The sequence below is a fragment of the Lepisosteus oculatus genome, chromosome 4 (genome assembly GCF_040954835.1).
Source record: "Lepisosteus oculatus isolate fLepOcu1 chromosome 4, fLepOcu1.hap2, whole genome shotgun sequence".
Lineage (NCBI taxonomy): Eukaryota > Metazoa > Chordata > Actinopteri > Semionotiformes > Lepisosteidae > Lepisosteus > Lepisosteus oculatus.
The window spans coordinates 53,444,425-53,466,288 of record NC_090699.1 but is presented as its reverse complement, the minus strand read 5'-3'; the positions used below and the strand labels follow the sequence as shown (position 1 = coordinate 53,466,288).

General features: G+C 37.7%; 1 protein-coding gene across 3 annotated transcripts in view; it reads left to right on the top strand.

Moving 5' to 3' along the window:
- The window catches only part of LOC102696505 (metabotropic glutamate receptor 3), a 61,258-nt gene that overhangs the window by 34,340 nt on the left and 5,054 nt on the right, over window positions 1-21,864 (top strand). For all 3 annotated transcript variants that reach the window (XM_015347391.2, XM_015347390.2, XM_015347392.2), the window contains 2 exons: window positions 8,139-8,976; window positions 10,940-12,003. In XM_015347391.2, coding sequence (XP_015202877.2) covers window positions 8,139-8,976; window positions 10,940-12,003 — 1,902 coding nt within the window. The remainder of the gene's footprint in view (window positions 1-8,138; window positions 8,977-10,939; window positions 12,004-21,864) is intronic.

The window sequence follows — 21,864 nt, the reverse complement described above, 5'->3', positions numbered from 1 at the left end:
AACCACTTGAACAAATCCATGTCAATAAATTGTGAATAAAAAGTAAGTTTCCTCTTTCATTGAAAGAAGCATGTTTTTGAAAAAATATTTTTTATGCAGTGCTTCACAAATCTTGGTCACATAGGGCACTGCTATTTCCCCCCAGTAAAACACAGGGCATTTTTAGAAATGCTCTTGAGATAAGTGACTGTTCAAATGCAATTACACTTAGAATTGTGCATCTTAAGAAGTTAAACAGCACTTTTCATAAAGATGCTCATACATACAGAAACCAATTAATTTCAGAACTAAAGATATTCTACTGAGATGTGAGACCAGAGCAATTTAAATATATTTGGCATTTGCTGAGGGATAATTCCTTGTGGTTAATGCTGCCTTGCAATCAAGACATACACTACACAAACATGGCACTGACTTGCATAAACACCATACACTTCGGTATTAATTGGAAGTGAATACGGTGTTCGTGATTACAGAGTTAGTACGTGGATGCTCCAGGCCAGTCAATTATATTCTAATTCCATATGCATGTAAAGCCAATCATTTCTGTAGTGTTTGTGCTTTTTACTTCAACAGCTGTTCCCTAAAAATAACAGGTGGATTATTGAATAAGCAAAGATCTTAAGAGGTAAGAGGTGAGTGACCATGCTGATGCACAGAAAGTTCAGTTATTTGGGAGTATTTGGATGGTGTTGTTCTGGCTTCTGAATTCATCCCTATGTGTCCATTAGATATATAATAAGAAACAAGGACTTCTTTGTAATGCAAATGTTTTGGGCACGTCTGGAAAACGTCCATAGAAGATTACAGAAAATTGAAGAAAGGGAGGAACAAGATGAAGCTGTTGTGGTGTTTGAGCGTTCTTCATTAAAAGTGGGGGAAAAAGATTTTCTTGAGAAGACTTCAAAAAGGTGCTGCTTATTATGCAGTGAGTTTAAGCTGCTTCTGAACTTGATATTTTAAGATGAAAGTTTTAGCACATTTACAAACACTGTGCTGTTCGCTAATTAACAAAGTGGAGGTGAAACAAACCTTCTGAAAAGAAGGGGCTGATAAAAGTCAGTCAGAACATATGCGCAAAATCTGTGTGACTGCCAATTCATCCGCAATTCTGCATAGTTCATTAATGATTTAGAGTTTAAATAAAATTGAAGAGAATGGTTTCAGGGAATGGATTTAGAATTTGTTTTAACTTATCTGCTTTTCTTCTCTTTCTGTTCTCACAATCTGGAAAATGCTGCAACTTGTCAAGTGAAATAGACTGGTTGTTGATCAGTTACTGTTCTGTAATCACAGGATCAAGGTCGGTTGATCAGGCGGGGTTCTTTAGAAGTTTAGTTAGTGTTACCAATGGTGCTCACAATTTCATTCAAAAATGATATATGATATATACTGTATATATATATATATTTCCCTGTACTTTCACTGTTTAACAGTTTGTGTATGGTCCTTCCCTTTTTTTACAATTCAGTCTGTAACTTTCATGTGTACTTACTCATCAGGTATACATACTGTACCTGTACACTGCATTTATGCTCATATATTAAAGGATTCAATTTTCCCTGAATTCATACAGATGTGGATTCAGAGAAAAGTGATTGCTCATTCTTTTTCCTTTCATGGGCCCAAGTGATTACTACTGAATATTGCTTCTAACACTTTTCCATGTGATTGGAATTGTTGATGCTGAAGTGCACCCGCTAACCTGCTGGGATTTGCAGATGGACTTTTCATGTTAAAAAATAACATGACATCTTCAAAAATTTAGTTTATTTGGTACCTTAGTTCAAATATTTTTATTCATACTGCTACTTTCTTCTAAGTTACTTTATTTTCTTGTGCTTTTAGCTTATTTTACCAGTTGTAGAAATAATAAACTAATGGTGACCATGATAATAATCAGTACACTTTGCAAAACTAGTTCACTTAAAGGTGTATCATTAAAAGTTTTGCAGCAAACAGGATCAAGATACTCCATAATGCTAATTTAGTTTGAGAATCTAAAAGATAACATAAAATGTATTAGGTACAGTACATGCCATATATGTATGGGGGTGGCACAGATGGTACTGAAGACTGTTGCAGTGCTGGGGCCCTGGGTTCAGATAGGAACCTGGGGTACTATCTATGTGGAGTTTATATAATCTCCCTGTGTATGTGTGGGTTTCCTTCCACAGTCCAAAGACATAAAAAAAACAGGTTAATTGGCTTCTGAAAAAAATTGGCTCGGGTGTGAGTGTGTGTATGCCCTGCCATGGACTGGTGTCCTGTCCAGGGTGTATCCTGCCTTGCACTTGTTGGTTGTTGGGATAGGCTCTGGCTCTAATCTTGATCCTGTATTGGATTAAGTGGTTGGATAGATGGATATACAGTAAGTATGTATTAAAATGATTACCTTTCCATGTTAGTGTTGAATTTTTCATTCAATGACAATGTTGTAGGAGATGAAGCCCTAACAAACTTAAGTACCTGCCAACTTTGAATTGATTACTGCAAAAGTACAGAATGAGAAGTTGTAAAACAGGTCTGTCTCCTGTAGTATTGTGACTGGACAAAAACTAGATAATATTCATACCCATAATATACTGTATACATTATATGTAGACTGGGATATTAGTAAGTACTGACATATCCTAATCTCAGATCTAAAACACCAGAATCTTAAAGACCAACCAACCTTTCAGTTGAGCCATTTGAAATTCTACCTATGTGGTAGTATGTAGTAAATGTTGCATCAAACTGCAAGAGCAGTTAAGGTTGTATTGTGCTGTTTAGATGCAGCAATTGGTCTCCAGTGTTTCGTGAGTCTCTTTCTTTAGCAACCACTGGGAACCACCAGTTCAATTGAATGACAAAACAGCAACAATGGCATACTGAAGACATGGCTAGGCTGCACTTATGAGCCCCAGACAGGACATAACCATTTTGTAACTGATTGTTTATTAATGAGGGTACCAATATACAGAGTCTGGGCAGTGGGTGGCTAAGGAATTGCACCTGTGGCTGGAAGGTTGCCAGTTTGTATCCCACGGCCGGTAGAGGAATTCCACTCCATTGGGCCCCTGAGCAAAGCCCTTAGCCCCAGCTGCTCCACCGGTGCTGTATAAATGGCTGACCCTGGACTCGGACCCCAAGCTTCTCTCCCTGCCTGTGTGTCTCATGGAGAGCAAGCTGGGGTATGCGAAAAGACAAATTCCTAATACAAGAAATAGTATATGGTCAGTAAAGTGATCTAATCTTATCTATACCTGCATGTATGTTTTCAGTATTATGAATAGATCAAATCCTAAAGTATTGCAGATGGTGAAGCCGTGTTTGACATCTGGTTACATCATTGGATAAAGTCTTACATAAACTAGAATTTTGATTTTTTAAAAACTAGAAATAAGAAGCCATTCCATTTTGCCATTCCCAGTTTCACAGCTTAGTCCTCATGAATGCCTTATCACTGAGGCAGCAGCTGTTACCCTCTGTCACCTCTCTCAGAGCACAAAATGCAAAGCTTAGCCTCTAAGACAAACCTCTCTCACTTTAAGTACCTTCATAGAATATCCATGTTTCTCCAACGTATATAAATATCTGTGCATCTTTAATTTATTTAGTCATTTTGTATTAGTGTACTGCTGTTGTCTGTTCATATTTTCCAATAGTCCACTGTCTAACATATGTAAGATACAGTATTGATAACATGGGATGTGCGTTTCAACTTTCTATTTCTCTTGTTGGTGCAATACACATTTATATAACACAAATAGTGTACGTTCATGACACACACATTGCATGGAATGAATAAAGTGCAGATTGTGTTGTTTCAGTTTTTCTTTTGCAGTGAAAATTTCCATTGGGGTGTCACAATCGAATTCTGTCTGCTTATGTTCCACAATTTTACACCGTGAATGTTTTGAGAAAATTTTGCTTTTTTAAAAGGCATGTTATGACACTTTTCATTCTGACAATAATGTTAAGGTTGATGATGATATTGATGATAATTTTTACACTGAAGGCTAAAGAATGACTATTTCATAATGCATTTTGCAGCTTATTGTTCTACTATGAAAATGAAAGCTTTGATGCGACAAAAGTAGTAAGCTTTGTGCTTTCTCTACTGAAATATAGTAGGATTTCACATGCCATCCTCCCACAGTTGCAAAGTAAGTCATTGTGAAAATAATCCGTTTGATATTAAGACCTTACATGCACAAATCCCTGCCTCATCTGCACTAATTTTTAATTAAAATCTCAGTTTCTTTATTGTGAAGAGATTCCACTGAGTATCTGACATTATGAGTGGGGGAACATTTCAGAAGCCTTTTTTCATGTACAGTATTATATTTATTACATACATTAAGCTGAACTGCATAGGGAGAGCATACTGTATTTCATATGCAGAAAAAATATAGACACTTTGCAAATTATGTTTTACCTATTTATTTTCCACTTTTTGTTTCTGAAAGATTGTCCCTAGACAGGATACAGTCACGTAATTAATATACTTATCCTAACATTTCTTCACAGTTAAATCTGCAAAGATCTCAGTGTGGTTATTTTTTTTGTTTGTGTTTCTAATATAGAATATACTAGTATTAAGGGTAATGTGATCTTTGTTTGTGAGTTATGCTCAATTCTTGTATAATCTTGTCAGTTTTTGAACAATTTTGGTCATCTAAAGTACTGTAAATGATGCTATACATAACCTAATGCAAGGAAAATCTATTTATCGATTGATCCATCAGAACACTGAGAACACTAGTAGGAACACTAGGTAGGACACCAGTCCATCACAGGACCAAGGAGAAAAGGAAAATTTAGAATTGCCAATAAAACCAAGTAAGCATCTTTTTTGTAGCATTGTGAGGTGGAAGGAAACCAGAAGTCCCAGACAAATCTCATCTCAACCCATCTGAAATTATAAGTGAATTCCACACAGAAGGTACCCTAACCCCGAATCAAATGTATACAACCTGTATGAAAGCTGTGTCTTATGCCTCTGATTCTCGAATGTTGTACAGTTTTACAATACATGTAATAAAAACACTAAACTTCCTGTGCAAATCTGGGTATTAGTACAACTGCTGTTGCTCTGTTAATGTGCACTTTTCCTACAGTTAGCTTTAGGTGTTAAATAACCTTCTAGCAAAATCTGTAGCACATGCTTCTGAAGAGAACATATGTCACCTCCTAAGAACATGCAGCATGCTTCGGCTACGAATGATTCTGTTTAATGTGTCAAATGGCACAATAGTGAATTATTCATTGTGAAATCTGCTGTTGTATTGTGCCTGACAGTAAGATACGCATGCTTTTTATAATGTTCGCCCATCTTTTTCTTTAAGTACTGAAAAAATACAATGTGTCACTTTTTTAAAATGACTTCTAAAAAGATCTTTCAGAAATGTTACTGTATATAAGTTGCCACCTTTCACTTTTCTGAAACCCTTCATTTTAGCAATGATAAAACATTTGCACATAATTACTGACATTCAAAAAGATGGTAAGTATTTTGTTTCACAGGGAAATTGAGTATCAAGTCAATTTTTGAACAAAGTCACAGTACACAATGCATGCTTTATAGAAAATTGTATCAGTTTAATTTAAGTATTGATAGGTGAAGTGTCAAAACTAGTCTGTGAACACATTTTATATTCATTCTCTAGCAGTGAGCTGCTCATTGCTTTGGATTTGCCTTCAACTATTGCTAAGGCTACTCATTTCTTCAAGGAAGGGGTGCCAGATTCGATTCCTGGTGTGCTCCCAATGTTTTCCCAATGTACTGTATGCATGGGTTTCCCCTGGGTTCTCTGCTTTCCTGCTTTCAGTCCAAAGACATACTTGCAGGTTAAATGGCTTCTGGGAAAATTGGCCCTGGTGTGAATGTTAGTCTGTGTGAGTCCTGTGTTTAAATTGTTGGGTTTTGATTGTTGAAGAAGAAACCATTTTAAAATAACTTTCAATGGCTCTCAGCTTTCCATAAAGCTGTACTCTGAGAAACCCCCAGAGAAACAGCTTTTCTAATATTAACAACCTGGTTTCCAAAAGACTCTTCTTTCAGTGTGAAAGTGCTGCAGAGTCTATCGGGTTTCTATAGCAACATACATCTAACCTAATGCATTGTACTCTCAATGTGACAAGGGCACTTTGAAACTCTTATTACCACTGACAGCAAGCAACTGCTTGTATTGTCATTGTTGTTTTTAATATTACTACTTTTACTGCTTTTAGATACCAAGAGATTTTCACATGAAACATGTTCAGAGGACCCTGCCAGGACAGAAACATAAAAAAAAAATGATTGAAGGGGTGATTCAGTATTAATTTAGTTTAATAGAGGCAGTAATTCTAGACAACTTTTTTTCCCTCTCTAACAAGCTAAGAAAGATAAGATTGATATTCTAAAGTCTGATGGTTTAAAAACCTAGGCAAATCAGATAGAAATGCACAATAATTCACATCCTTCAAGAGGAATGGCCTTGCTATTAGTCATGGACAATTGCTGTCTGAGATTGTGCTTTGTGTATGCTCCACCCATTATTTTGTATCCTGTATAATCTGATTCATTACAGGTCAAATTGCATTACGACAGATCACACAGCTGACTTACCTAAGACAGCATTACACTAGAATATAAATATGCTCTTGCTTTAAAACACGACACCAATTTCTTCAAACTGTAAACTGATTTTCTTTGTGGGCAAAGCATTGAAATTAATATCTTTCTTGGAATTCAAGTTATTTTCTGAAACAATACAAATAAAATACTGTATTAAAGGGGAAACAATGTATGGAATTGTTGCTTAAGGTTTCTTTAGGCTTTGTGGAGTCCCTGTAACTTACAGTAGACTTAATATGGTAGAAATGCATTTGTTCGATAATCGCTTTGTTAAACCAATATTCCATTTTGTTTTACAGCTAGTTGGGCTGCATGCTAAACAATGTTTTTTTAAGAAAATGTAGGCTGATATTAATTATCTATTTTTAATTTTGCCTGCCATAAGACATTGATTTATGAATATCATGTTCATGCTTAATAGATAATCATTTTAACTTGAAACAGCCCATTGATTTGTTAATAATAAATACCACTGTGTTTATTACCCATCATTCCCAGTGAAACCTTTGATCTGAGCATCACTGAAAAAACATACTGATGCATGATGAAAACACAACAGTCTGTTATGCTTTAATTACTCATGGCTTAAATATAATAAAATGTATACTTAATATTTTAAACATTGAGCAGATACAGTTGGAGTTTTATTTGTTTGAAAAGTATTGTTCTTTGCAATAACAAAATACTGAGCTGAAGTTATTTAGTGTGATCATCAGATTCTCAGATGCTCAAAAATCTTTATAAATAGCTATTCAAAGAGACATCATTTTTATGAATGCAAAATCTCCGAAAGATTAGACCTTTCCCCACCTGGTTAATGAAGATCACCTAGTTGCTAAGGGCATTATTGAACGTACGTGTAGTTTGTCTGTGAGGTAAGCTGCTTAGAGAATGAAATGTTCTGCTTCCACAATTGGCAGACTAGTACAAGGAAACCAAGACACTACGACACCTGTAGGAGGGACCAGCTGCATCCTGGAAGGTAGAGGGCCACCTCATTTTTAGACTGCAGTGGCTACAGTGTGACAAATTCCAGGATTAAATAAAATGCACTTCAGCAGAATCCTTGCAGCACGTTGTCTAAATGAAAATGATCTTATAGACCTTTTCTTTCCTGTTAAGGTTATTAATTTCTTTAGAAAGATGAGACATTGTTTGCAAAAATAAGTCAAGGTATGCTCGGCCAGTTCACAGTGATATTTTTGTGACTATTTATTAATGGATACAAGTTTTCCATCTCTGTTCTTCTTATTCAGTTACTAAGGAAGGTCAGGAAAGATTGTTTTAGCATTTTATGGATAAGGTTATATCCTCATTTTTTCATGTTTGACTGAAGAGAAACATTCTAACCTTATGTAAAGCCTTCTTGTGTATGTTTGCGACACCCAAAACATGTTATATGTCTATACCATAAAAGCTATGGTATGAGAGGCTACAATTTGTATTCTGTAGAAATTGCATGAATGGTTTCAACCTTTCACCAGCTTAGTAATATGACTCTTCTGTTCTTGCTTTCCTTTTATTCACATAGGTGGCCAATCTTTTGAGGCTTTTTCAGATCCCTCAGATTAGCTATGCCTCCACCAGTGCCAAGCTCAGTGACAAGACCCGCTATGACTACTTTGCTCGCACTGTGCCACCTGATTTTTACCAGGCCAAAGCCATGGCAGAGATTCTACGCTTTTTCAACTGGACCTATGTGTCCACAGTGGCCTCAGAAGGGGACTATGGGGAGACCGGCATCGAGGCCTTTCAACAGGAAGCCCGTGCACGGCAGATCTGCATTGCTACCTCCGCCAAGGTTAGCCGCTCCATGAATCGGAAGAGTTATGAAGTAGTCATCAGGTCCTTGCTGCAGAAGTCCAATGCCAGGGTAGTCATCCTCTTCACCAGGAGCGAAGATGCCAGGGAGCTGCTGGTGGCTGCGATGCGCATGAACGTGTCTTTCATATGGGTGGCCAGCGATGGCTGGGGGGCACAGGAGAGTGTCGTCCGGGGCAGCGAGCTGGTGGCCAATGGCGCCTTCACCATAGAGCTTGCCTCCTACCCCATCAAGGAGTTTGCTGACTACTTCACCCGGCTGGATCCCTACAACAACACTCGCAACCCGTGGTTCCGGGAATTCTGGGAGCGTCGCTTCCAGTGCAGCCTACAGGACCTGAGCTGTGGTCAGCGCTCCCTCCAAGATGGCAAATTTGAGCAGGAGTCAAAGATCATGTTTGTGGTGAACGCTGTTTTTGCCATGGCACATGCCTTGCACAACATGAGGCAGGCCGTGTGTCCCAACGCCACCAAAGTGTGTGATGCCATGAAGCCAGGCAACGGGAAGAGGTTTTACAGGGACTACATCCTTAAAACAAAGTTTGATGGTAAGTGCTGTGAATTTAGCACTTCTCTTTTTATAAAATATGGGCTTCAAATGTTGTCAAATGTCCATTTTGAAATAAATACAGTGTAATCTCTTTCAGCTTGAGTCAGCTTATGGTAAATGTTCTTTGTCTTTTTTGTTCTTTTAAAAAAACTCCTAGAGCCCTTTAAGCCTTACATTTAAATGGAAATACTTTTTCTGTCTTGTTCTCTTTCTAGACATTCTAGACATATTTGTATCTGCATGCTCCCATACTGTGTCTGCATAGGTTAAAACAAACAACAAAATAAAAGAGAATATAAATTATGAATAAGTACATTATATTTGGCCAATGGAGGGATCTTTGTTTTTCTCTGAATTTTCAGCTGTGATATACTTCCAAGTAGCACGTATGGAAGTCTGTGTCTTGGATCTTTATGTTCTTTAGCCTTGTTTGGTGCTTATTCTGGATTTTAGTGGTGCTTTTAGGATACCTATTTTTAATGAATACATTAAATACCATTTTGTATTTCCCTGTAATTGATGTTTTCACACTTGAGGTTTTAGTGTGCTCTTTAATTAACAGTGCTGTAAAGCCAGTATTAAAGTCTGCACTGCTGGTCTGATACTGTACATGTTGAACCTGACTGACGAGGGAAATGTTGACCTTTTCTATTGGTTCGTAGTGTTTTTCCCAATAACTTTATAGAGAAAGGTGCAAAAGGACATGCTTGCTATGTGATTGTAGGCTTCTGAATGATCCCTGATCATTACAGGCTCACTGTTTAAGTATCCAATAATAAAATGTTGCTATACCTAGTCTCCCAGAGAGCCCTATTATCGGACATGACTCCAGGTTGTTCCAGGTATTAGTGAAGTAAATGCGACAATATTCTCATGCCTCAGTGATCCTGGGTGGTTTAAGGTTTAGGAAAATGGCACAAACCCTAGGCTATCTAATATTTCAATGTAGTTTTAAGAACACAGTCCCAGATGTGGTTTCTTTAACAGTAGAACGTCTGGGCTGACAGAGATAAAATCCCCAAACTCTTTATTCTGAATCTCTTTCAGAAATGCATTGTGTAGAAGATAGGTTATCTTCTAGAGACTAGATTTTGTATTCTTCATGCACATGAAAGCAGTTTTTAAAATTGCTAAAAAGGGAATATTATTTATAGTATAACCTTAAAGGTCTTTAATACGTTAGGTATTTTAATGTATACTAGTTTATAAATTATAGTTAATTAACTGATATTGCAAAAAATTTAATTGTATAATATAGATTTTCAGTTCAATTCTAATAAATAGAATGATAATAAAATGCATTATTAATTATACATGTACATTTTTTGGGGGAAATGGTTAAACCATGTCCAATTGCCCCTCTCCTTAACTTTGCCTGTTTCTTTGGTAAAAATGTTTTTTCTTTCCTTGGTTTCGGCTCGTTGCCATTCATTAATTGCAAAGTCGAGTGCAGCACAGAAGGCTGGCCTGCTGAAAACATGCCCTTTTAGCTTCAATCATGTTAATTTACAGTTTGCACCTGTGTCCAGATTTAGTGTTTAGATATTCATCTGAGAAAGGTTTTTGGTGCATAGAGGTCTGGAAAAGGAAGAGGGGTTTTGAGGTGCTGAGTACCTACTGTGTGTAGCAACTACAGCATTATGAAACTAAAGATTGATTTTCTTCACATGGACACATTGTATGTTTTCTGATGCTTTTATCACTACCCTTGAGACGGACTGCAGAGCACAGTGCTATTTTCATTTCTAATATGAAAATGTTAGAATAGCTTAAAAAGAAAATAAATGTTATGGTACATTAACTGAGATTCATTTTGATTTCAAGTACAGTAAGTGATCAGTGGACAACAAGCTTCCGAACTTTGACAGGAATCACACATCCACCATTTTGACTCTCAGCTGGATGTCAGAAAACCTAGTGTGTTACTTTGCTAATTTACGGTTTTGTTTTCCCTTCTCCAGCTCCATTCCGTCCAGCAGACACTGAAAATATTGTCAGGTTTGACTCATATGGTGATAGCCTGGGGCGCTACAACATCTTTCATTATCATAAGGTGGAGGACAAGTACATCTACAGAAAAGTTGGTTATTGGGCTCAGGGTCTGGTCTTGAACAAGAGCCTCATCTCCTGGGCCAACCAGGTAGTTCCCACCTCCCAGTGCAGCGATCCCTGCAAGAAAAATGAGGTGAAAAGCATGCAGCCGGGAGATGTCTGCTGCTGGATCTGCATCCCTTGCCAGCCCTATCAGTACCTGCTGGATGAATTCACTTGCATGGACTGCAGCTTTGGACGCTGGCCATTAGAAAATCTCACTGGCTGTTATGATCTGCCTGAAGAATACATCCATTGGGAGGATGCATGGGCTATTGGTCCAGTCACTATCTCTTGCTTGGGCATCATTTGCACGCTTTTTGTGATCGGTGTCTTTATGAAGAACAATGATACACCCATTGTGAAGGCCTCTGGCCGAGAGCTCTCCTATATTCTGCTCTTTGGAGTACTGATGTGCTATAGTATGACATTCATCTACATAGCAAAGCCATCAGCTGTCATCTGCACCCTTCGTAGGTTGGGCTTGGGTACGTCCTTTGCTGTGTGCTACTCTGCACTCTTGACCAAGACAAACCGTATTGCCCGGATTTTCAACGGAGTCAAGGAAGGGGCTCAGAGGCCCAGGTTCATCAGCCCAACCTCTCAGGTGGTCATCTGCATGGCACTCATCTCCTGCCAGCTTATTGTCGTCATCGTCTGGCTGCTGGTAGAGACACCTGGGGTCCGCAAGGAAGTCAACCCAGAGAAGCGAGATGTGGTAACTCTGAAGTGTAATAGCAAGGATTCCAGCATGCTGATGTCCCTGACCTACAACTGCATCCTGATCATTCTGTGCACTGTCTACGCCTTTAAGACCAGAAAGTGCCCTGAGAACTTCAACGAGGCAAAGTTCATTGGTTTCACCATGTACACAACTTGCATCATCTGGCTGGCTTTCCAGCCCATATTCTATGTCACGGCAAGTGACTACAGGGTAAGTGTCTATTATATATATATAACTGGTCACAGGTATATGACTCCAAAAAGGCTACACTGTAGATTTTTGAAAACATCAAAAACTGTTTTGAGGCTGTGAAGTGACACAAGAGTTAGCATTGCTGCCTTGCAGCCTTGGGGCTCTGGATTGCATTCCGGACCTGGGGCGCTATTTGTGTACAGTTGTTGTATGTTCTCCCCATGTTTGTGTGGGTTTCCTCCATTTACTCCAGTTTTGTCCCACAGTGCAAAGTAATAATGGTGGATTAATTCGCCTTGGGAAAATCGGTCCTGGTGTGAGCGATGGAGTAGCAACCTGGGGTCCAGAATGTATCCTGCCTTGCACCTAGTGCTTGCTGGCATAGACTCCTGCAATCCTGAGCTAGAACAAATCGTTAGAAAATGCAAGGATGAAAAAAACATTTACCACTTTGAGTTTCCCGTCTATATTTGTGAATTACACACAGTGCTGCTATTCAGTATTTTTCGTTATTTTGCTATTCTTGTTTGATGTCATGTTCAGAGTTATGCATTGTTTCATGCATTTACTGTTTGTGCTAATAGTTGTGAAAGGCTATTACTACGCATTCTATGCATTCATTTTTTACTTACTATTTTCATTCAGAAATTGGAAAAATTAAGTACATAGACTAAAATCATTTAAACAATGGTTTAAAATAATATTTCCCAAGCCTGATTGATAAAAACGTATTTATAGTACAGTACGTCTTTCTTTTTTTCCTGGAACCTGCCTCCACATGAACTTTACTTGGTCACCTGCTATTGCCAAAGAAATCAGAAGCACAAATGATGGTCTGCCTTTGAACTTAATTGTTGTGGTATCAGGCAGAGAAAAGATTTACTATTCTTTTGATCATCCTGCTTTACGTCTGATAAAAGGCACAGTTGTCTTTTTATGTGACTAAGAAATCTGGTACAGTAAAAAACAAAGAGATGGAATAGAGAAAGAAGAACAGTTGAACCAATGAGTCTTAATTGCTTCCAAACCAGCACATATCATGGCAGAATGTCCTTGAAATAAGATAGTAAGCCTAAGCAGCATTACAGTATATAATTATCATGAAATAATATATTTTGAGTTAGAATATTTTTTTTATTTCATAAAGGTTTATTTAATCTGCTATGATGAGATCCATTGGGAGTGCCGTCTTTTCTGGGACGTGAAATACTTCAGCATTTATCCCCAAGGGTCTGCCCTTTGTAGTTATTGCCAGTTGGGGCATCAGTGCTAGTTTTCATCTGGGATTAGCCCAAAGGACTCATTTTTATACTTAGAGTAATATTAAGGCAACACACCATGCTTTGAAGGACATTAATAAGAGCCTAAGCTAAAATGATTGCTCATTCTCTGTGGGGACACATTAACTTTGAGACACGATGGTAGCCTTGAGCCACACAGAATTTCTAAAGCTTGTTCAAGAAACACAGGGGAGGGTTTTGTAGGATGGCTGGCAGTGAATTTTTAATCAGGTCAGGGTAAAGGGCACTGGCTGCTATGATGAGTGAGAATGGCTACAAAGTAGTTCTCTGGGAATGAACCACAACATCAGATGAAGGACTGTCTATTTTAGGTACAGAAATCTTGTTAATTGTAAAAATGATATAAAGTGCTTTGCTAACGTGATATGCTGTGGCTACCTGACACTGGACACTATGAAAAGATGACTCTCATTCTAAGTAATCTTTTCTACGATCAGTTACATTTCAATCATCCATGACACCATATGGTATAAAGCGATTCTTTAAATGACATGACATGACTTTTAATCCAAGTGTTCCTTCTATAAAAATAGTCTGACCTGCAATTTTGTGTTTTTAAGGCATGGAACACAAGATCATCTCATCACAAAAAGGTGTTGTCTTTTTCGTGTTATAAAATCAGAATATTATGAAATGAAAAAAATCAAGTGTAAGCTATTGGTTTTTTGTCCATTTGCATGGACCTGAAGTGCCTAGTGAATTTTCTCTCAATATTTATAGGACAAAATGGAGTAGCCTGGGGTAGTTCCATCAAAGGTTTGTGAACATACAGTATAGGGCATTTGGCTATGCGTTCTGAGGCAACATGGCATTATAGGAAGGTTGAAAATAAAGATTGCAAGCAGAATTTAAGTAGAATTATCAAGAATTGAAATATATGAAGAGAAATCCCCCATTACCAAAAAAGTATTGATTCTTTATGTTGCCAAATTTGAAAAAAGCTAGGTTTCGCTTAACTTGACTTGAGTTATTTGAAGAAGAAATGGCAGTTAAGGATACTGATTACTATGGCAATCTGTACTTAGATTTTTAGAGGGCTTTTGATAAAGGTACCTCTTAAAGAATTCTCACAGGCTAACGCATGTATTTTGTTTAAGAATTGGTTGATTTACAGAAAAAAGATCAAGGGTAAAATGTTTAAATGAATTTTCCTCTCGTGTGTAATTATTTTTATGATCTCGTATTCTTATGGTTAAAGTTCAATTGGAATAGTCTCTCCAAGAGTGTCGAGTGTTGTATTATACTTTGTGCATAATATACAGTATAATGAGGTATTAGTAAACATGAAAGATATCAGGAAAGCATACTTCTGCCTTTTGTTTATGAATAATAGATTTCTGCTGTGTTTGTGTGCTGCACATATAATTGCACACGTGAAAACAATTGTGTGAGAAATCTTGTTGGAACGCCTCAAATAAGACAAACATTTCTTCAGGCTACACTTAATGCATTTTAGAAAAAAAGATTGCAATGCAGCACAGACTTATAAAAAAACAACATGATTCTTTTACCAGGCATTTAATTCCCTCTTCGATTTCGAAATTTAATATACAACAATGATCAATAATGGGAAGTGCTCATGAATCATTTCTCTTTTGAACAAGATCACAAAATATGAGATATTAATATCTGGCTCTCATTTACTTAACAGTATTAAGTATTAAAGGAATATAAACATTTTAAAAGTTGTCATTGCAGTTCCTGCACCTACAGTACCTTAATGATATTGTCACGGACGTCCAAAGGGACTAACCTTGGGGAGCAGGAGAGCGGAAAAAGACCAATATGCGTAGCGGCGAGACGGGAAAAAGGCCCAGGCTCATTAGTGCAAAGAGTTCAGGAATGCCGTATAGAAACCTATGCCCTCAGGGAGCGGATGTGGGGCGCCCTGGTGCTAGGCGGGTCTCAGGACATCCGAACATCAATGCTAAGCGAGGACAGAGTGCAAGACCCGGAAATATATAGCCCAAGGGAAAGGGAGGGACAGGAAGGACAGCAGACTGGAAACTAGGGACAGGACAGAGAAGGAGCGCCCTCTGGCTGCAGAGGGCGTGACAGATATTACCATAGGATACTCCACGCAGTATTTTACCTGTCCCTTAAATAAATACTTCATTAATGCTGTTTAATACCGGGCACCAAAATATAGGTGAGAGAATATGAATAACATCATATTAAGTACAACCATCCATTTTCTAACCACTCTATTTCAACACAGGCTCAAAGAGGAGCCTTAGCCAATCCCCGCTAGCAACGGACACAAGGCAGAATATATACTGGACAGGACGCCAGTCACACACAGACACAAAAACACACACTCACATCAGAGTTTTCCCAGAAGTCAATTAATTTATCACTTTGTCTTTGAACTGAGGGAGGAAACCCACAGGAACATGGGGAGAACATACATACTCCATGCAGATAGCCCCACTGGTCTAGAATTGAACCAAGGGCCCCAGCACTGCAAGGCAGCAATGCTAGCCACTGAATCATCACACCACCCCCACACTAATTACATGAGTAAAGAAAATGCACGTTGGGAGAACTGTTTTGTATCAGTTAAAAATCACTGATTTACAAGGAATTTATTTTAAACATAAATGTTTCATTGCTACAAGGAGTTTAGTGCCACAATGCACTGTGTGAGAGTAATTTGAAATGCAAAAGCAGTTTTCAGTGTAGCCCAAGGTAACATTATTTTACCTGCTTTTTCAACAACCTTTGTCAGAAATATTTTTTTTCTGGGTTTGCTGTCTGAGACAATGACGCATTAATTTTAAAGACAGATGTTTGATACCAGTTTTAGTTGTGAAGTACTGTTTCAATCTATCAGTTCCTCATTTTAAGTTACTTTATTCTGTATATCATCATGTATTGTCAGTTATGTTACAGTGTTTTCAATATGCTTTCAGTGAACCAAAAACAACTTGAAGGGACATTAAAGACTATAACATTCCTTCAGTAGACTCTTATATAACCAATAAATATTAAATAATGAAGCTGGAATACTAAGAAAAGTATTTTAGTATTTGACCCTTTTCTAAGAACAGAAAGCTCAAATGTAACAAATATCAAACAGTACCATTGTTTCAGAATATGTACAGTGAATACAATTCTAATTAAAGTGCTTTTGCTGAATATAGTGCTTTTTATTCCAAAGGATTCTAAAGCATTTCACATAAAAAGGTATCCATTCTCTCAACCACTGGGCCACAGGTAGAGATTACTTCACCAATTGGATTAATGCTGAAATAGATGAAGCCCTGACTGTATGAAGTGGAATTAATCCAGGAAAATGTTCATAATTTACCCTCCATCAATGTATAAATGTTAAGATTATGTCAAATCAGAAAATTGAATATTTACACATAAACACATCAATACTGTCTCCTTATACATCTAACCAAAGATCCATGCATAATATGACAGAGGGCTGTGCAGTGTCTGATAGAAGATAAAAGAACTCCCGCATGTTTTAAATAAAGGATCCTCTCCCCCCTGTCCTCCTTCTAAGTTGCTGACAGGCAATGCCCTAGTCTCTGTATGTGTAGACCGACCGCAGGCTGGGGGATGTGGCCCATGCTTAGCTGTGTGGAATGGAGTGTTAAAGAGGAGGATGCATCCCAGCTGTGTCCCTGGATTGGGACTGATGTGTGCTGACAGAGCACTCAGCTGTGGTGTTCAGGGGCCAGAGTAGCCTTTTCAGTAAAGCAGACAAACCTGGACTGCATCTGCAGCACCTACAATAACCTTTACGGAACGTGCAACCATTAGCAACAAAATTCTTCTGGGGACTCTTAGAACACATTGTTCAAACCCACATAACGCAGGTCCTCTGGGTGAATTTGGGCAGTCAGGGTGGACAGGTGCAGTCCAGGATAGGCAATGTGACTGTCATTTGTGTTCATCAGTGACAATGAACATTTCTGTTCAGCTCCAGCAACATAGCTTTACCAGCAAATGCATAGCAAGAGTATGTTCGTATGTCTAATTACATCAATGCTGAGGCACGGTAATTGTGTTGCAATGAAAGATCAAGGCATTAAGACAAAGTTCAGCTGACCATTAAGAATTCTGAATGAATTACTCCTGTCAACAAATCATGAAAATAGTAAAATAATCTTTTGTTCAATGTAATCTTGTTCAGGTGGTGCATTTCATGATTAGGGCAACCCCAAGGCTGTTCCTAAACGTACTGAGTCTAACAGACTTGCTGCGTAATTGAAGATCACAACCTGAGGTTCATGGATCCATTAACTATTAGTATGCAGAGGATCTAAAGTACATACACAGTATGAAGACAAACATATTTAGTATGGAAAATATTTAAGCAGTTGAAAATGACAACTAATATATTTTGACTGCTCATGTTACATTTATTAAAATAATATCATGAGAGTCTGATTAGCCAAACTACCATAGTATGACATTTTTATCTATGGAGCTTTAATTCTTAGCAGTTCACAAACATCCTTCAGTTTTAAAACTACAAGAAAATGGGGAAAAAATGGAAGAAAAAAAGCTGTGTCCATTCAAAGTGGCGGAATAATGCTTACATTCATAAGATGTTGTGTTGCATTTTTTGAGTTGACTTTAGAATGCATAAGCCACAAAAATGCTTGAAAATAAGCATACAGTATACTGTAAGCATTACATTACAGCATTCAACAGCAGTTATTAAATAGCAGCAGTTAGAAACACAACTCTTCTAAGATAAGTAAAGCTTAAACATTTCAAAATGGTGTAAATGATGTGCATTCAACTATAATTAAACCAGGCATTATAATAATTAATATCCATTAAAGATTTGAAGTATAAAGAATTTGTCAATTAGAAATGCCAGTAGGCTTTTACATGTATTTCTGTCTTTCTCAGAGATCCCTGGACATAGTGTTATCGTGGCTATGTTGTTGAATTTTTGTCGTAGAAGGAGCCAAGAATGGCTATTAAGGAAACAGATACTAGATATGCCTCATAGAAAAGGGGAATCATTATTGTGGTGCTTTGCTGTGGAATCTGACCTCAGAAGTATTGAGCTGTTCAGTCTCTCGTGCTTAATGTATTCTCACAAAATACTGGGCTAGCTGTTCTTTTCAATTTTTAAAATAAAAAGGACCTCAAGGTTAATTAGGGAAGTCAAAATAATATTGGCTACATATTTCTGTTTGTTTCTATGTTTTAGCCTGCAAAATAAATCTATAATCTTATATGGGAGATTTACAGGAGTTAAGGGTAATGCCTTCACAAACAAACATACATATTTCAAGTGATAAATAAGCTAAGTATTTAAACAAGTTTAAGTACAATATAGCCTTCTGCACCATTAATTGTATGCATCGCTATAGAAGTATGTGCATTTTTTAATTTTTCTTCATGTTGTTGTCATTTTGTCTTTTTGTTCAAGTTGTTCTACACCGTCAGTGTCATTTTTTCATGCTGTCATATCTGATATGTCCTGATAAGCTTAGGGTAGAACAGCTCCAGTCATTGACAGCTGTAGGGTTTTAGGGTTTTCAATCCATCTGAGCCATTGATTGCTTAGGTATTTATGAGCGTACGTGTACAAAATTAACACTTTGTAAAAGTCTTCAGCTGTGGTTTTGAAATCCTATAAAATCACCTCGGCTGAAACACTAGGTGACTGAATTTTTGCACCCCTGGGCTCACTGATTCATGTGAAAAAATCAAGATAAGTAAAGGTAAGCACACTGTTGCAAAACATGCCTACACGCGGAGTAATGTATGTTTTAGTTGATAAAATAGCAAATACAAGACATTGATAATAGAGACCTGCATCAATATGCTGCATAGAGTAAATAGTTATTTTAATTTACACATGTTTACTGTATACAGGCATACATTAATTTTCATCACAGAATGGATCCTTGCATTCTTTGCAGTTAAGTGCTTGGCCAGGCACTGAGATCTTTTTTCCCACAATCTATAGTATCGGCTATACTTAGTTTTCTTCAGCAGTTGCTGGAGGATGGAAAGGCATTAGTCAATCAGTGAAGCAAGAAGCCTTCGAGCCCACCCATTTAGCTTCAATTTTAAGTCAGAACGGCAGAAGCTTCTTCATGTGTTGTGCTCCTTCAGGGTACTTCAGGCTTTCATACTGTATATGCTGGAGAGCCCCATTCAAGACCTCCAGTATAACAGGACTCCATCCATACTTCCCTTTTCTAACTTCTTTTCCAATTTGGGGGAGAGAAGGAGCCGAAGCCTATAGCAAGCAAGAGGTGCGAGGCAGGATACATCTGGACGCCTATCCATCCACAAAGACACACACACTTGCATGAAGGCCAATTTTCCCAGAGAATGTCTTTGGGCTATGGAATCACACCAGAGCACCTAAAGAGGACCTAGGCAAACACAGGAAGAACGGCCATCATGCACTTAGCACCCCAGGAATTGGATCCAGGACCCAAGTGCTATGAGGCAGCTATGGTCCTTTGAGCCTATTACAGTGATGTACAGTAATTCCCAAGGAACCCAGAGACTGTTGGATTCTCCTACTGCACGGAAACCTGTTCTTTCAGTTCTGCGTAGCAGAATTTCTTGCTGTTTGGGGAGTAGTGCTGTGTGGATCGGAGGGTAGAGATGTACTGGAAGGATATTAATCAGAGCCCAGCAGGGGCAGAGCTGCACTTGTCACACAAGCAGCTTTTCGTCACCTTAAGGGTCGAAGATCAGAGCTGGCCAGAAGGGTCATGGAGTATATCTAGGCAGCCAGTTAGAATTCACGCCTTTGTCCCTTTGTTGGCCTGATAGAGCCAACATAACTGACTTCATCCTGGTCCCTCCATGACAGGGCATCTATTGAGGATCTCTGCCTGATGGCAATGTGGGCCTCACTTTATGTCTGTGGTCTGCCTCTGAGTGTCTTCATGATTATATATCATTGTGACCTCTGGCTGCTTAACGTACTATTGTGCCACACCTTGGGGCAATTCTGTTCCACAAGATGTGATGATTTATTCGAAAGAGAACGTGATTATCATATCCCTTGCTCCCTGAATAAAAATGTAGTCATGATTTGAAATGATGAAGGTTTTTGAATGTGTGGTTCTCAGCCATCTGGCTGTGAAGTATGTTCCTAATACACACAACTCTGTGTGAAAGTTGTGTTTCCTATTTTTCATCATAAATTAATTCCCTTTTATTTTACGATTGTGACCCTGTGCCCCTGTTCCAAGACTTGAATTTGAAATAGTCCCCTGGGTTGACCTTGATCTCTTTTGCTCAAGACTGCAGAGATTGCTATTTTAATACAGTATGTGTTTATGACAATCCCTTGAGACTAGGAATTATTGCTGCTTTCCCTTTAATTCTCCCTAAGACTATAATATCCTTTTAGTTGTATGGTGACCAAAACTGAAGATACCATTCTAAATAAAGTCCTTGGTTTTAATTCTACTTGTACATTGTGCTTTATGCTGAATTTCCAAGCATTCTACTTATCTTTATTGTTTCTTCATATTACCCAATTGATCATATTACAAACCATCTACTGTTTGTAAACGCCCAAATCCCTACTATGTTAGAGAATACTAGTAATAACTCTATCTCTCTATTTCCTTAAGTATAGCTGGGATATTGCCATCAGTTTTAAGATGACATAAAACTTGTATAATATCAGTGACAGTTATGTTGAATTTACCTAATATTTAAACATGCATGAAATGTTAATGTATTTGCTATTTTTAATTTTATTTTATGAATATTTATTATTGTTGTGCTGCTGAAATTTGTTTTTTATTATTTATTTTTGCTTTTGTTTCAATATTCTTTCCCGTCTCTCTGATGACAATCTTAATGTTTTTTAGTTGTACCTACTGTAAAGCTCAGTATACCGTTTTTCTGTCTGTGAATCTTGGAACCCTGTGTTTTGTTTCTCTGCTGTCAGCCTTGACTGCAACTTCCTGGATTTTGCAGAAAGTTAGTTTATTTAACCCACGTATGACATTACTTCTAGACCAGGAATTTTTCTGGTAGATCTACTTTGAACTGTTTGTAAGACAGAGTTGTTCTTTTACAACCACATCTATAGCTTTTTTGTTCCCCATATTTTTAAGAAGAAAACAGTGATTATTCAATATAAAATTTAAATGCTTTTCAGAAGTATGTCTTATACCTCAATGCCTCATATCTAGAATTCTACTGCACATTCTATTTTATTATCTGCACGTTCTACTTTGTAAAGTGTCATAGTTTTTGGCAAACTCTACAAGCAGAAAAGGAAATATACTATTCCCATTTCTGCATAATTTGTGAACTTCACAAGTTTACTATGGCAATGTCTGAAATGAAGAACAGCAAACCTAACACAGACCCCTGTGGTACTCCATTAATTACACCACTCCAGTTCAAGGTTTTGTCCCTTATCACTGCTCTATGCATTAACTGGCTCTCAATCTATTTACATATACAGTATTAGCATTGATTCCTTATGCCGTTCAGCTTTAGAATCAATCTTTTATTTGGATAATTATCAAAAACCTTCTGGAAATGTAAATATACTATATACATTATATACAATATATAACACTTTGCTTGCGCAAAGTGACATAATTAATTA